Here is a 16648-nt window from a genome sequence, read left to right on the forward strand (position 1 = left end):
CATTTTTTCCATTTCCATTTCCATGCAACGCCTATCGGGATAATGTTAAAATGGCAAAATCAAGGGGGCACGGTGCCCCGGTGCCCCCTCCCCCCGCTCCGCCGCCTATGCCATGAGGGACGTATATAGGTATGTTTAGGGCAAGGTGCGTTCGCACGTAAAATGTTGCGACACATTTCATATTTGCTGGCTCAAACAGCCACAAACACTCCTTTCTTTTTCTCTCGCAGATTTTCGGCCTCGGGCTGTTCGTTCACTAGGCAATGTGTTCCCATGCATCTGAAAATCGCATGGTAGGAAATGGACCCATGCATCAAACGGTCGGCGATGCTAACGGAGCTGAGAGATAATTAGGTCCTTTGGAAATTGGATCTACTATGTACATTGTGCATAAATAATGAATAACGGGGATGTATTCTGGTATCAGGCGACAGATAGGCATCGCCATTCTCTGGATAGAATCTGCTGACTACCAGCATTTACGTTAGAAAAGATAACTGAGGGTCGGCAAATAGTGGGATAGGCCCCCTCTGAGGGTAGCTGAGCCCTTCGGCAGGGGTAATGAGGTCGGACCCATGGGAAAATAATAATTTTTAGGATTCATAACTCGCATAGATTCATAAGCTGCTTGATGTGGAGTATACGCCTGTTTTCTTACTTTGATAGGCTTTTTATCTAATCAGACCATTTTTAGAGCTAGCAGGATTATTGGAATTAGGGGAGACATTTGTCTGACCGGACACGGTCAATCGTAGACTGGAGACTGAGCCCAGCCAGTGGGCAGCCGCCACCCATGACCCACCCCCTTCCCCCCTCCCAACCACTCACTGCACCCGGCTACAGGCGCGCTCCTATGTGAGCTGCCCGATTGCGATATACGTTGCCGGTCCAGCCCGGAACAGGGGGATGAGGCGTGGAGGAGGATTCAACTATCCTGAAGATGGAAAGGACGGATTGACGTCGAATCACCATTCTGTCCAGGCATTGTCTCGAGAAAGAGGTTACACGTGAAGGTCGCTGGGAGTGGGGCCATGAAAATTTTGGATTAGGTGTAAACATGACCTGGGAGTCGATTTGTTGTGATGCGCTACGCCTTACGCGGGTAATTTGTTAGAGCCGGATCGGTCCTTTTTTCTTTTTGCTGAGAGTGGGTACGACTAACCTGCAATGGAATTTAACTTTACTCCTAGGAGGTTGGTTATAAATGATTGCGGATATACGCGCATACGAGAGGCACTGGTTTACTCCCAATCCTCCGTTTAATTGTATTCAGTGTGCACTGTGCAGGGTCTGATAGGTGGAGGTAATGGATCTGTCTAGCTTCCAAAAAGAAAGCATCACCCTGGATACGTTTCGACCACAACTTTAAATGAACAGCAATGGACAACGTAAATGGTTGATAATGACCGTGTTGCCATCTCCCCGTTCGCGAATCATGAAGTTATGCTTCCTCACTGAGGCTCTTAGGCGGGTTATAGAGCATGACGGATGTGGGTTCCGCATTTTCAAGCAATAGTTGTCAACAGTTGATTGATGTTTTGTCAAAACATATTAGCATATACGGCAGTTCAGTGTACTTTATGTCCGTCTGATGTGCCCGTCGTTGCGTTTTCGCAACGCTGATGGCGCCCGGTGTGCCCTTCGTTGCGATTTCGCAACGCATGTTTTTTACGTTTTTCTCGAGAAACTTTTGCTGCAGGCAAAAATTATTTTCGATTCCATACAAGGCCCTGGTAGGAGCATAACATATTTTGATTTCGTCGATTTTCATGATGGTCAATATTCCTGGGCATAAATGGGTTAAGGAGCATGGCTTTGCTCTTGTTGGTTCCTTGGATGCTTCTCGTGACATCAGGTCAGAAAACGTCCTTAGTTTAGGTACTTTGGTATGCAGTCTTAATTTTGTTTTTGATTTGTTGTAAGTTACATTTGATGGACTTGCAGGTATTAACCGATTTAAATAAAATCAATTATTGCTTCAAAACAGAAATGTCTAATATCTATGTAATATTTTATAATACCTTCCTATAGTTCCTAGTAGGTACCATATTTGATATTGGTATAGGTATCTACGATGATTCCAAAGATCGTTTGATTTGATTCCAAATCGATGATTCCAACACAAATTATTGATATTTTTATGCCTTCTTAATGCACAGTCTCTCTCTCTCTCTCTCTCTCTCTCTCTCTCTCTCTCTCTCTCTCTCTCTCTCTCTCTCTCTCTCTCTCTCTCTCTCTCTCTCTCTCTCTCTCTCTCTCTCTCTCTCTCTCTCTCTCTCTCTCTCTCTCTCTCTCTCTCTCTCTCTCTCTCGCTCTCTCTCTCGCTCTCTCTCTCGCTCTCTCTCTCGCTCTCTCTCTCGCTCTCTCTCGCTCTCTCTCGCTCTCTCTCTCTCTCGCTCTCGCTCTCGCTCTCGCTCTCGCTCTCGCTCTCGCTCTCGCTCTCTCTCTCTCTCTCTCTCTCTCTCTCTCTCTCTCTCTCTCTCTCTCTCTCTCTCTCTCTCTCTCTCTCTCTCTCTCTCTCTCTCTCTCTCTCTCTCTAAATATTCCTGTAACTGTAAACGGAAAATTTCTATGTTCGTCAAAAAAAGTGGTATTTGCATTCTATATATGGCCTTGGCATTTTGCATGTTCTGCATACCTACCTATTCTATTTTCCTTGACTTAACCCACACATACCGGGTGATCATTTGGGAATGAGATAAAGTAAGTGGCACGTGCAGATGTGTATTCAATAGCACACCAGACAAAAGACACGTCATTAGACTCGTCATCGTGGGACATTTTGTACTGCACACTATTATACACCTGCAAGCCACTGTTCATCTACAGCAGGTGCTCAAAGTGGCCACCCCCTTCTGAGCGGCACAGCTCAGCCCGACGGCGTGTGTGACGCGCCATCTTTCGCAGCTGCTCTTCGTCCATGTTGCGGGCGAAGTCCTCAACCAGTTCCTTCAGCTGTTCCAGCGTTTGGGGCTCGCTGCGCACGATCTGAGCCGTCACCAATGACCAGAAACAAAAGTCCAGACAAGACAGGTCGGGACTGTACGGCGGCCATCGGTGTTCACTGTTCCGGGAGATGACGCGGCCGCCGAACTTCGAGTGGAGGAAGTCCATCACGGGAGCAGTGACGTGCGGCGGCGCGCCGTCCTGCTGGAACCAGTACTGGTGGCGCGTCGCCCGAGCCTTCATCGCAGGCCACACCACCGTCTGCAGCATCTCCAGGTAGGCGTCGCTGTTGACGGAGCCAGTGAACCAGTGAACTGGCAGGCACTTCCCATCCACCACGCCCACCCACGCCATCACCTTCTACCCCTGGGCCTTCTTGCATGGCACGAGCTTGTTCGGATTCTCTGGCGACCAGCACACGGTGTTCTTCTTGTTTGGAGACGGATGCAGAACAAACCACTTTTCGTCACTCCAGAGTACACGCTCAAACCACTCCTCATCATGGGTTAGCCAGAATTCTCAGGAGTCCATCCTGGCCATCCGCGTCATCTCCCGGAACAGTGAACACCGATGGCCGCCGTACAGTCCCGACCTGTCTTGTCTGGACTTTTGTTTCTGGTCATTGGTGACGGCTCAGATCGTGCGCAGCGAGCCCCAAACGCTGGAACAGCTGAAGGAACTGGTTGAGGACTTCGCCCGCAACATGGACGAAGAGCAGCTGCGAAAGATGGCGCGTCACACACGCCGTCGGGCTGAGCTGTGCCGCTCAGAAGGGGGTGGCCACTTTGAGCACCTGCTGTAGATGAACAGTGGCTTGCAGGTGTATAATAGTGTGCAGTACAAAATGTCCCACGATGACGAGTCTAATGACGTGTCTTTTGTCTGGTGTGCTATTGAATACACATCTGCACGTGCCACTTACTTTATCTCATTCCCAAATGATCACCCGGTATATAGGCAAGGCATTTTTTTTCTTTGTCATAGTGAACTCGTGTCCAGAGGGCTGGGAGGAATACCGGGACCACTGCTACTACTTCTCCGACTTTGAGCTCACATGGACGGACGCCAATCAAATCTGCAAGGAAATTGATCCCACCTCCAGCCTGGCCACCATCAACAATCTGTAAGAGCTTCGAGAACATTGGACGGGTAGTTTGAACCGGTCTCGACCTGGGTTCAACAAATAGGTAACAACCATGTTAGTTTTTAGTTTTTACCAAACAAAAAATACCTATATTACTGGACACGGCTGAGCGTGATGAACATTGAACATGATGATGCCCACATAAGGAACATCTGATTTACCGGCATTTTGACAGTGCTTTTTGCCAAACCGGCACTCATACCTTAACCCTCGCCGGACCTATTGGTTTTCTACATACGCGCCGGCCCGAGGGGGGGGGGCGAGTAGGGGAGAGTGGGGTAATTTGGCCGGTGGTGTAAATTGGCCGCCCCCACCTGTACGATGTCTAATAAAAGTGAATGAAATAACTCTAGTCTCTATTCATTTGTCATGGGTAGAATAACTGGAGGACAAATGTCAAAACTTTGCCCCTCGTAGTTTTATTCAAAATTAATAAAACGTTAATTTCATTAGAAAATGGTAACTTTTACTTCTGTTTACAAAGCTGTATAACATGTAGTATTTGGGCTAAAAACGAATTCTGACATTATAGCGCCATTTTTGGGGGTGTTCAGCGGTTCCAAGAGCAATTTCATCTAATTCCGTATAGCCGTGATGACGTAAACACAAAAATTTTCAGAATGGCAATATGGGGTAATTTGGCCGGGACTAGCGGGGCAACTTGGCCGGTGCGCTCATGGTCACTATGCTGGGACGGCCGAGTTTTCATGGTCAATTGTACCATAAATGACATGATTCATGACCAACTTTGACTACTTTGATGCCTTACTTCCGATTGGTCAACTGTAAGAGCATGTGACGTCATCAAGGGTTACCAAACGTTTTTTGCTAATAAATCCTTACATAAAAATGGTACAGCCGCACAAATGGTCTCATTCTGTTCAGCTCGCCAAGGCGCATCGAATGATATGCATGATGACCTTGAAATCACGTGACCTTGAGGTCAAGCGACCTGAGGTAACGTGACTTGAGGTCAACCTTTGACCTTGACTTCTCGAGGTCAACACATATATGTTTCGATGCGGAATGACGAGAGAATTACGATAGTACTCGAAGTTTTGGCCTAGCTTGATTACTTCAAAAGTTATTCGTAAAAAACTGTCTACGCATCTAGAGCCGCTAATTTGGCTATTTTGACCCCTGTGACCCCATGAGTCAACCTCCAAAATGTGGTAAATGCGTCATAGGACACACGTCATTGCTGAATCTGAAGCTGACTCGCAATATAACAGAAAATCCCGACCGTAAACTAACACTGGCCAAATTGCCCCACACCCCCGGCCAAATAACCCTGCTAGTGGGGCAATTTGGCCGCCTTGCAGACCTTTGTAATACGTCACAAGTCAATTTCAATATAAGTAATTACTCTATCATTTCAAGTTCACTGTCAAGTAAAGTAAAATGAATGCGACACCTGTCAGCGTTGAGAAAGTGCAGAAATGTGTAGTCAATTTTAAGTTACATCGTTTTCTAAAAAAAGCGGCCAAATTACCCCACTCTCCCCTACGACCACCCCCTCGCCGTTTCGCCCCTGGTGGAGCTAGCGCGTCGCGGAAAAAACGAGCGTATGCGCCGTTACGAGACGCAGAGATTGGTACCCGATTTTAAGGTCCTAGGTCAACCGGTGACCTCTGAGGTCAGGTCAAGTGCCCCAAGGTACCGTTCAGTTTTTGGTGAATAACTTCGCAAAAACGGCCGCAGAGCGCCGATTTTTGCAGCATCGTGTTCGCCTCGCTCAGGCGCGTCGAATGATATACTTTTTGTCCGGGTCAGGTCAACTTGGGGTGTTGACCTCAGGTCAAGGTCAGGTCAGCACCCCCAGGTCACGAAACTGGTCGAAAGAGGTCATGTCGCATATCATTCGATTCGGCAGGCCTTCCTGAGTCCATTGGTAGCTTTCCCGACTCGCTAGCTCAATTTGATCAAGAGTTATTGACGAAAAACTAATATGACCTTGATGACGTCATAAATGACGTCACGCAAGGTCAACATTGCAAAAGTGACGCATCTAACCTTGCAAGGAGTGCATCAAATCACGATTCTGTGTGCTTGAGATAGTTGGAGATCGTTCCCAGCGCCAGAATAGCAGTTTTCATTTTTCCCCATTGACTTAGGTATAATGGTGAGGTCACGAAAATGACCTGACCTCATATGACCTTTAGGAAAAATCCGAGATATACAAGTTGTGGGACTCATAATGGATACTAGATCCTGCAAGTTTCATTTCCCTGTGACATCTCCTCTGGCAGTGAGGGCGTTGCGAAGTTGCGACATCTGAAGACCGTGCAGAGGTTCACTTATGACGTCATAGGTCAGTGACCTGACCTGACCCAAAAATGCGGTTGGTGTCAAAAGATCCGGCTTGGATCAAAGGTCAGGTATGCCAAGTTTCCGCTCTCTATCACCAGCGTGTTCGGAGCTATCGCGAAAAAAACCCTATGGGGGGGCGGCACCCGCCCCCCCCCCTCGGCCGGCGAGGGTTAATTAACCCGCGCTCCGTATAGGCTATCGGCGGACCCTACCACCCGTAGGGGAGGGGCCGTTTCGGCCCCCCCTAAGATCTCGGAAATTTACCGGCCGATTTTCAAAATTCAAACGGTGTTCGATGATAGCCCCACCTTGTGACCAAATTTCATTGACCTAGGTCAAACCGGTGACGTCACAGGTCAGGTCAAAGGTCGGATTTTCACCGTTCACAGGCATTTCAAGAAATGTGTTGTGAAATCGAGTAAATTGGCAATTTATTGAAAACCATTGATGGTACATTGTTCATCAAACACATACTTTGCTATCTGAGGTCACTGATACCAGGTCAGGTCACAGCGAGGTCAGGTCACCGGGGGTCACAATATGAAAGTGTGGTGTGATGCATGTTTTATGGTCCATTTTACATGACAAATGCGATTATGTGGGTTAGCCAGCCTTTGGGGCCAGCCTGGGTCACATTTTGGTGAAGGTCAGGTCAAGGTCAGGTCAAATTAGGTCAAATTTCAAAGTTGGTATTTTTGCATAAAATGAGTATTGATTCGGTGCAGCTCGTCACGGGGAGTCTAACGGTGGTCTTTGTTCTGCTCTACGAGGTCTGGAATTGCCAAAAATTGAGTTTGAAAATTTGACGTCATCATTTTTGAACAGTTTTTTCGCTATAACTTGGCCAAAAAAACGAGGTATCGATATGAAATTTGGTATGTAGATAGAAGACGGTAGGTACTATCACATATATTCCGGTTTTTTCGAAACTCATTTTTTTCGGCTAATATATAAAAAAATGCTTTTTTGATTTTTGGGGTTCAAAACTTAAAAATCTCAAAAATCCGAGATAGCAGTTTTGTAGCCCTGTCAATTCTACACCTTTTATGTTTTTATCATTTTTCTGTATCTTCAAAGCTGTAGGCCTGACAGGTCTTCTCGCGAAGGTCTTTTTTCGGTCGAAAATGACAGAACATGATGTCATTCTGACGTCATTTGTGGCCGACCTATCATAGCCTCTGGAAAAAATTTTTGGTCACAATGTGTAAAATTGATGCCCAGAGGGGTTCTGAAAGTTTGGTGGCGATATCTCCAGCCGTTTAGGAGATATCGACGGAAAAGGACAGGGAGGGGCCGTTTCGGCCCCTCCCCCTACAAGGCGCGGGTTCCTTTGACCTGACTTCAGTCGCTTGTTGACCTGAGTATAGTTTACTAAGCACCAATTGCTGTGCCTCGTGACAGCGCATGCCGATACGCTCGCTTTTTTCGCGAATTTGTAGCTAAATTAGGAGCGAAACGGTGAGGAGGGTCGCACCCCTGGTCGAAGAAAACCAATGGAACCGGCGAAAGGTGAGCTTCGAGCGAGATATTTTCATCATTTCGTATCGATTCAAATATTTTCTTCCAGGTATGAGGTGGCCTTTGTTAACGAGAAGCTCGGTGGGTCCAAGCATATCGGGCTGAACGACATCGAGCAAGAAGGAGTGTACGTTTGGGCCAGCGGCGAGCCTATCACCCTCGAGGTGAGCTTGTGCTTGACGGGCCATGACATAGTTTGTCCCGAATGTGCCACTTTCCTCAAATTAGTTTTTTGCTGCAGTTTTATGGGTTTTTATCATTGATATGATCATAAAAGAAAATCATGAATAATTAAGGAGGGATTCATTTTTTTATATATGCAAAGAGCTATTTTCCATCTTTGGTAGAGGCTTCCAGCGTGAATCCTTACATTTATTCATACCGAAGTACCTACCTACCTATCCCCCCCCCATACATACATACCCTAAATATTGATTGACCTAGTCACTAAAACTGCGCCGCGGCGAGATTTCTTATCGATCCACCTAAAATGCAAATTTGGTGTTCAGAGCCAAAGGAGCGCAGTCGCTAGGGGACGGGGAGGTCGTTATTCGTATAAACCCTCCTCCAGTAGGTACGTCTGCGTTATGTAAAAGGCCGCGGTCTGGCGGTAATAGATATATAATTATAGAAGAGCAAAACTCTTGATGAATATCGCTCCTTATAATTAAGATAGCTCATAGTTGTTTAATTCTTCTGAAATTGGGAAGGCCATTTGTTCCTTGAACTACCATAATCTATCCGTTTTCCATTTTCAGAACTGGTCTTGCAGTCAGCCGGACAATTACAATGACGAGGAAGACTGTGTAGAAATGCATGGAGATGGCCGATTCAATGACCAAAACTGTGAAGACTACCATACCTTTGTCTGCAAGATATAAGAAGAGGAATATATTCAGTGGCATCGTAAGAACTTAGCGAAACCCCCGCCAGGGGCGTCATCAGCTCGGCCAGGAAGTTTAATTAATATATTGGCACACGAAGCCTGCCACGATAGCAACCATTTACCAACGTGCAAAGGCACAAATTCTTTCATCGCTACGAGTATATGTACGTGAGAGGCGGCATCAGAACCAGCTGTCATGGTCGTGATTCCCAAAGCAATAAATCACAGCGTTCACACAACTTTTGCATCTCACAGCTCTGCCAAGGCTGTCCCCACTTGGCATCACGACTTCGGTAAAAGTCCCACCAGGTGCCTTTTCTCTTCAGGTTTCGACCGCTTCCTTGTCACGGAAGTGCTGCTGAATTTCCTGCAGTGTTTTACCCTTGGTTTCATAGCAGGCGATAGCGGTGTAGGCGACGCCCAGCAAACAGACGCCAGCGAAGAGCCAGAACGCGCCGGCCTGGGTTAGGGCGGTCACTAGCGGCGCAAACGTCAGCGTCACTAGAAAGGCCAGCGAGTAGTTGAAGCAGACGGCGATGCCGCTGGCGACGGCCTTCACCTCCGGGGCGAACAGCTCACCTGCGGCCGAGGGGTCTGGTCAGACGGTCAGGGGATGACAGCCGGTCAGCAGGTAAAGAGGGCAGAGAACGGGCAGAGAACAGAGACCGGTCAGAGGCGAGCAGCCGGTCAGGGACAGAGGACAACGACCCATTAGACGGGTCAGAGGACAGGAACCATCCAGAGGACATAGGCCAGTCAGAGGATAGAGATCGGTCACCGGTCAGAGGAGAGCAGCCGGCGAGCGGGTCAGAGGACAACGGCCTCCACTACTGAACCATTCATTAATTATTCAATATTCCAATGGATGCGTTTATGTAAATTATACAATAATATATGATTATGTTTTAATACTCCTCCAAACGAATACAAACAATAAACGTACCCTTGGTTCGTATGTATGCATGAATAACTTACTCATCATCAGCCACGGTATGGGTCCGAATCCAATTGAAAAGGCGAATACGTAGAGCATGAGCGAGGCGAGCGGCAGCCAGCCGAGGCTGTCGGCACTGCCGGAGTCCTTCAGGTGGAAGAAGACGCCGAGCGCCAGTAGACAGACGGCCATGAGAGCGTCCGAGGTGAGCAGCAGCACCTTCCTGCCCAGCCGGTCCACCAACACCACGGAGACCAGGGTGGACAGCACGATCACCAGGCCCACGACAATGGTGGCCAGCTCGGGCGCCACCGACGAGCCGGCGTCCTCGAAGATTCCCGTAGTGTAGAAGAGCACGGCGTTAATGCCGCTGAGTTGCTGCAGCAGCATCAGCATCAGCGACAGCGCGAACTGGCGCCGGTTCTCGCGGCTGACCAGGTCGCGGAACGTCACCCGCCGCTTGTGCGCCTCGCGGACCTGTTCGGCGAGACTGCGCAGCTCATCACTAACGTCGGCGCGCCGGCCGCGCAGCCAGACGAGCGCGCGCCGTGCCTCGTCCTCGCGGTTCTTCTCCAGCAGCCAGACGGGCGAGCGGCGCGTCCACAGCGCCAGCAGCAGCCACAGCACCGGCAGCGCCGCCGACGCCAGCGCCAGGTGGCTCCAGGTGGCGTACTTGCCGATCAAGTACGACAGGAAGATGCCGAACGTGAGCAGCAGCTGGAACCCGGCACCGAGCGCGCCACGGACGCGCGGCTCGCTCACCTCTCCGACGTAGGTGGGCGCGGCCACGGTAGCTACGCCGGCGGCGAGTCCGGTCAGCAGTCGGCCGGCCAGCAGCTGTCCGAGGGTGCCGGCGAACGCCACCAGCAGCCAGCCGGCGATGGCCGGCACGCTGACCGCCGCCATCGTGTCGCGCCGGCCGAACCGGTCCATCGCCCAGCCGCAGACGAGCGCGCCGAGCAGGGCGCCCAGCGGCACCGCGGCGCCCACCAGAGACACCTGGGATGTGCCCAGCTGCAGGGCCGAGCGCTGCAGCTCGGGACCGGCCGGACTCGTGTAGCCCAGCGCCAGGCCCGCGCCCACGCCGCCGACAGTCGCTGCGGCCGAGACACGGAGAGGTTAGGGCACGGAGACGGGATGAGACGGTCAGGGCTCGGAGACGGGAGGGTCAGGGCACGGAGACGGGAGGGTCAGGGCACGGGGACGGGAGGGTCAGGGCACGGGGACGGGAGGGTCAGGGCACGGAGACGGGAGGGTCAGGGCGCTGAGACGGGAGGGTCAGGGCTCGGAGACGGGAGGGTTAGCGCGCTGAGACGGGACACACAGGGGCCAGAGGACGGAGACGGGACACGGGTCAGGGCACTGTGGCGGCACATGTTCTGGGCGCGGAGACGGACACGGGTCAGAGTACGGAGACGGACACGGGTCAGAGTACGGAGACGGACACGGGTCAGGTCAGAGTACGGAGACGGACGGCCAGGTCACGGATACGAAAAACGGGTCAGGTCACATAATGATACTCAAATATGGAAATAAATGCACCTCTTATTCACGATTTACATGTCCATTGTTTAGGAGGGGCTAAAATACGATTGTCACCGATTACATTGTCTTCCTAAGTTTCTCTGCTTTCGCCCATTCCGATGGCGGTATAGCGTGCGCCACCATTCTGACCAACAATCGCAGCAGTCAGTGTGTCATTGGTATCCGTGGGCGAGGTATATGTATGACGCCGATCGGAACTAAGATTGTCGGAATTCCGATTTTGTCCAATGGTCCATTTCGGAATTCGGTTGGACAAAACCAGCCAGAAATCACTTCTCACACTAAAAGTTTTTAGTTGAATGGTTTGAAACATTTTTTTACCATGGTCATAATCAAAATTTTCAATAGTAAAAATGAAAAATAACCTTTTGCTCGTAACTAAAGGAAGCAAAATACAAATCCAAAACATATTTTCGGTGCTGGCCCTTCTACAATAACTTGGAGTGAAGAAGGTCCAGCAACGAAAATATATTTCGGATTTGTTTTTGACTTCGTTTGCTTATGATAAAAGGTTATCATTACTGGTTATCATTAGGACTTCTTACTGGACATTGGACGGACTTTGGACAAGCATTTCCTGAAACCATGGCATCACTAAGGCGAGGGCGTCACTTTCAGATAAACATACTGAATGCATCGGCCTTCTGGTAGGCATGTTTGTATGTATCATGCAAATCCCTTCAGAGACATACCTACCATGTAAACAATGGGTACGCTCGGGGCTCAGCCGAAAATGCAAATATGATCACGAACTCACGAGTCACGAAATTTAAATGATTACTTGATGCGCTTATGGAAACACAACACTGGCTTTAGGCATACGGCTCAAGCTTTACTTCTACATTTTTTCAAACCGGTCAAAGACACAGACACTAAAAGACCCTTCGGGTCAATACACGTAGCAGGAGCCGCTTTTTAACTCTCGCCCGCCGAGGGGGTGTAATCTTAAATGACACGCCTGAGCATGAGAAATGCGATGGTTACAAAACTCGCAGCTAAACGACTAATTTTGGCGAAGTATCCACAAAAAGCCGAAACCGTATAGGTCACTTAGTTTGACCTAATACCTCACAATCGGGTACCGGTCTTTGTGTTTCCTAGCAGTTTTACTTGAACGGCATTTTACTCTACAGTCCAAAATGACAATGTTGGGGGTTGATCGGTATCCCATTCGCCCATCCATTCAATTTAGATCAGCAAATGAATGCGAATTAACCCTCGCCCCGTTGGGGAGGGGGGGCATTTTGGCCCCCCTTGTGGTTTTTCCTGAATAGCAAAAAAACGGCGGCGCGCAGCGCCGCCAAATTTTCAGTACCTTTGCGGGCATCAATTTGACACCTTCACACCAAATTTCAAGTCTTAGGTCTCCTTAGGTCAGGAGTTATTGAGGTCAAACTGAGGTCATGTTCGAGCAAAAATGAACAAAAAACATGCAATCTTGAAACGCTCACCAAATCTACAGTTATCAAGCAATTTCAAAGTTCTTTATATGGTCTAATAGACAAAAAGCGGCGCTACAAAACTGCTATCTCGGATTTTCAAAATTTTGGGTTTTTGACCCAAAAAAATTCAAAAAATTGATTTTTTTAGAAAAACTAAAAAAAAATCCAAAATTTTTCCGAATTTCGAAACAACCAGAATATATGTGATAGTCCCTGCGCTCTTCTATATACATACCAAATTTCAGATCGATATCTCGTTTTTTGGCCAAGTTATAGCGAAAAAACTGTTCAAAAATGATGACGTCAAATTTTTGAACTCAATTTTTAGCGATTCTAGACCTCGTACGGCAAAACAAAAACCACTATTGAACTCCCCGTGACGAGCTGCATCGATTCGATACCCATTTTATGCAAAAATATCAACTTTGAAATTTGACCTTATTTGACCTGACCTTGACCTGACCTTGACCTGACCTTGACCAAAACGTGACCTAAGCTGGCCCCAAAGGCTGCCTGACCCACATAATCGCATTTGTCATGTAAAATGGACCATAAAACATGTATCACACGACACGTTCATATTGTGACCCCCCAGTGACCTGACCTCAGTGACCTGAACTGGTATCAGTGACCTCAACTAGCAAAATATGTGTTTGAAGAACATTTCCCCATCGATGATTTTCAATGAAATGCATTTTACTCGATTTTACAACGCATTTCTTGAAATGCCTGTAAACGGTGAAAATTGGACCTTTGACCTGACCTGTGACGTCATCGGTTTGACCTAGGTCAATAAAATTGGGTCACAAGGTAGTTCCCTGATAGGGCTATCCAACACCGTTTGCCGCTTGTCGCTACGTTGCGTGGTTCTCGAGATCTTAGGGGGGGGGGCCAAAATGGCCCCCCCCCCCCCAACGGGGCGCGTTGCTCGGCAGAGCCCAACGGGGCGCGGGTTAACTATTAATATTTGAAAAAAATCGCAGGTAAACACTTCGGATAAATTTAAGTAAAAATAGGTATGCACCGGATCAGGTCCAACTGAATTTTAATAAAACATAAGCACCTGCACGCCTAAAGCATTAAGTATCATTAACCCTCGCCGGCACAGGCCATTTTGCGTCCTTCGACGGCACAAGGGGGGGGGGGGGTACGACCCCCCTCGCGTTTGGCCCCTGATCTGATCGAGCTAGAGCTTCGCGGAAAAAAAACGAGCGCATGTTGCCCGTCACGAGAGGAAGCCGATGATACCCAATTTTAAGGTCCTAGGTCATCGGGTGACCTTCCAGGTCAGGTCAATAACCCGAAAACCGGGAAAATCGGGACCTGTTAGAAAGTCGTAAAGTGTGGCTGCTTTGTGGTTTTCCGGGGTGCTGATCACGAATATCGTGTTAGTTTGATCAGAGATGATGTCTTTAAGCATTTAAAGACATCTTTAAGCATTTAAAGACATCTTTAAGCATTTAAAGACATCTTTAAGCATTTAAAGACAGACAGGTCGGGTCAGGTCAGGTCAGGTCAACCGGTAGGGGTTGTGACGGGTATTCATAATACGTGTCAACCGACTCTGACAGCTTCGTAACATGATACGAAGGCACCAAAACTACTTCGTAAATGTTCAAATCAGTTGCTTAATTCGAATTCAGCTCCAAAAACTAGCCTAGAAACATGTAAAACTCGAAAAAGTGAACCCAGGTCACCCGAGGTCACCAAAGGTCAATGACCTGACCTGACCTTCAGGTGACCTTGACACCCACCCTAATATATGGGAGCAACATCAAATCACATGTTTGAACGTTTGAAACCACGAAAAGCTTGCAAACGCGCGGCTAATGCGAGCCGACATACGCCGAATCGCGATTCCGGCCAAACATGGTCTCGGAAAAGAGGTCACAGGTCAAAGGTCATTTGGGTCAGGGTCATGAAATTTTCAGGGTAGGTGTAAAATTGATCAATGCGAGCGTACTGAAAGTTTCGTCGCGATTGGCCGCTTTTTACGCGAGTTATTCGCGAAAAACCTTAGGGGGTTGCATCAACCCCTGTGCCGGCGAGGGTTAAAAGATTATGTAACAAATACCTAAGCATCCAAAGCCTGAAGCTGGTGCATAGGTATGTTGGTTTTATAACAATCGATATCAAAGCCACAATGATAATGGACTTATGAACGACTTACTCGCAGATTTATACGAATGACGGTAGGGATATAAAAGGGGATGGTCCGCAAAGATATCGTTCTGTCCGATACAGTCCGAGGGCAGCAATGACAGTGCTATCATATTGCGACGCGTGAGCCGATAGCAGGTAGATATCAGATTGTCCTTGCCAATACGTTTGATTGTTTATCTTAGTTTGCACGGGAGCATCGCCACTGTCAGAACGTGTTGTAACAGACAGCTTTCTGTTTATTTGTACATACGTGCCTAAACATGCCACTTGCGTGTGCGTCGGAGAAAGAATTACGCACGGCACGGGAAAGGGATGCACGAGGAGTGCGTGGGTGAACAACAGCAGTCGGGCTACAGTAACTCATTGGCAGCTGCTGTCATGCTGCCATCACATTTCCGAGTTCCGACGTAGACATTTTTGAGTCGCATCTAGAGTTGAGAGGAAGGGCGAGCGGCGATCGTCTAACCATGGTTCGCGCCTTCATTCGTCGGGCTTTACCTAATTCTGGTGCAGGAAGCCATGGACGGACTGGAAACCTGTGTAAGGACACTGGCCTTAAGCACACTCTTCTGTGTTTGTACTCATGCTCTAAAATGTGCACATGCTATAGGTACGTATAGCCTGAAGCACTATATATTCCGTGACTTTATATAGACTACATATTCCGTGGTCTGAAGTAAGGTAGCCGCCTAGGCAATTTCTCGTTCGTCGAGTCTTTGATGTAGCCTTCACCGAAGGTGTTGAAACTAATCGAGAATACAACTTGCTTAAATGCCACACAAACCAGTCCACGGGCCTCGCTTACCGCTGAGGCTGGCGAGGATCTGGTTCCTGAGACTGCTGGTGGGGGCGGATACCTCCTTCCCTTGCACTGCGATGTCGGACATCTCTTCCTCATGTCCCATCCTGCAGCAGTGACAGCGGAAGCTCTTCAGCAGTTAGACAGCCCTCATACCATACCCTCATACTCATACCTGAGTGCGCTCAGGTATGAGTATGAGTTTGCGTGAATAAAAATAAGGCTGCGTTGACACATGTTAAATTAAAAAGTGGTCAGCCCTATCAAGGCTCTCATGCAATGAAACCACCGCGTTAGAACAATGCAATCTTTTTAGTGAAACAAAACTTATCTCAAGGGGCGAACCAAGCCATAAGTAGGTACTCTGCGCTTTTAGGAAGTGCGGAGTTGAGGGTCTACTACTAAGATGCACATATATAGGAAACATTGCCGTAAGTCGTAACTTTTAAAAAAGTTAGTTTTTTTTTTGTGCCGTGTCCGCTAGGAAGGCTCACCTTTCCGATTTCAGCCTGCAGTCACTTCGGCGTCCAGTGTCGGAGGTGTAGTCCGGCCTCCTCCTCTAGTGTATGGATTGGTCTATAACCCGCAGTGCCTTGGACTGCTCAAGTGCTCGGCCTCCTGCAGTGCCTGGACTGCACAGTGCACAGCCTCCTGTGTGCACGCTAGCCCAGCTTCCAGCGTCCACGCTAGTCCAGCCTCCAGCGGGAGTGTCCAGGTCCAGTCCAGTGTCCAGGTCAGGCGCAATGTCCAGGCCCGCTGAGCTGGCTCTAGCCTCCAGTGAGCCTGCACTGCCGGTCTGTGACCAGCAGTGCCCTGTGCTCCGGCCAGGCGCCGCTCGAATGTCGTCCTTACAGGAGGGGCCATAGGGGTACCGAGCGCTGCACTCGCCGATCGGTTCAGAGGCGACTCCAGTGGCGGGCCTGAGGAGGACTGCACGGGCATAATCGCTCGACGCTGATCG

The 16648-nt window shown here is 48.8% G+C and overlaps 1 protein-coding gene and 1 long non-coding RNA gene across 2 annotated transcripts; one reads left to right on the forward strand and one right to left on the reverse strand.

The window, feature by feature from the left end:
* The first annotated feature begins 1800 nt into the window (after nucleotides 1-1800).
* Nucleotides 1801-9043, forward strand: LOC122389286. Its single transcript, XR_006257945.1, has 4 exons — nucleotides 1801-1855; nucleotides 3931-4069; nucleotides 7968-8082; nucleotides 8677-9043. It is a non-coding gene; the product is annotated as an uncharacterized LOC122389286 (long non-coding RNA).
* LOC122389285 (facilitated trehalose transporter Tret1-like) lies at nucleotides 8799-16539 on the reverse strand. The gene is made up of 4 exons (XM_043381178.1): nucleotides 16182-16539; nucleotides 15694-15794; nucleotides 9780-10835; nucleotides 8799-9383 (listed from the first exon to the last, which is right to left on the reverse strand). Exons 2-4 carry the CDS (start codon nucleotides 15791-15793, stop codon nucleotides 9127-9129), a joined length of 1413 nt encoding a protein of 470 aa, XP_043237113.1. The 5' UTR covers nucleotide 15794; nucleotides 16182-16539; the 3' UTR covers nucleotides 8799-9126.
* Nucleotides 16540-16648: the final 109 nt, after the last annotated feature.

This window comes from Amphibalanus amphitrite, unplaced genomic scaffold (genome assembly GCF_019059575.1).
Source record: "Amphibalanus amphitrite isolate SeventyFive unplaced genomic scaffold, NRLGWU_Aamphi_draft 000352F_arrow, whole genome shotgun sequence".
NCBI lineage: Eukaryota > Metazoa > Arthropoda > Thecostraca > Balanomorpha > Balanidae > Amphibalanus > Amphibalanus amphitrite.

What these genes read in the sequence shown, in the direction of transcription:
- LOC122389285 (XM_043381178.1), bottom strand. Translation starts at nt 15,793, where the DNA reads ATGGGACATGAGGAAGAGATGTCCGACATCGCAGTGCAAGGGAAGGAG. An exon ending in GATCCTCGCCAGCCTCAGCG is followed by an intron (nt 10,836 to 15,693) that starts GTAAGCGAGGCC and finishes TCTCGGCCGCAG; the next exon opens with CGACTGTCGGCGGCGTGGGC. An exon ending in CATACCGTGGCTGATGATGA is followed by an intron (nt 9,384 to 9,779) that starts GTAAGTTATTCA and finishes CCTCGGCCGCAG; the next exon opens with GTGAGCTGTTCGCCCCGGAG.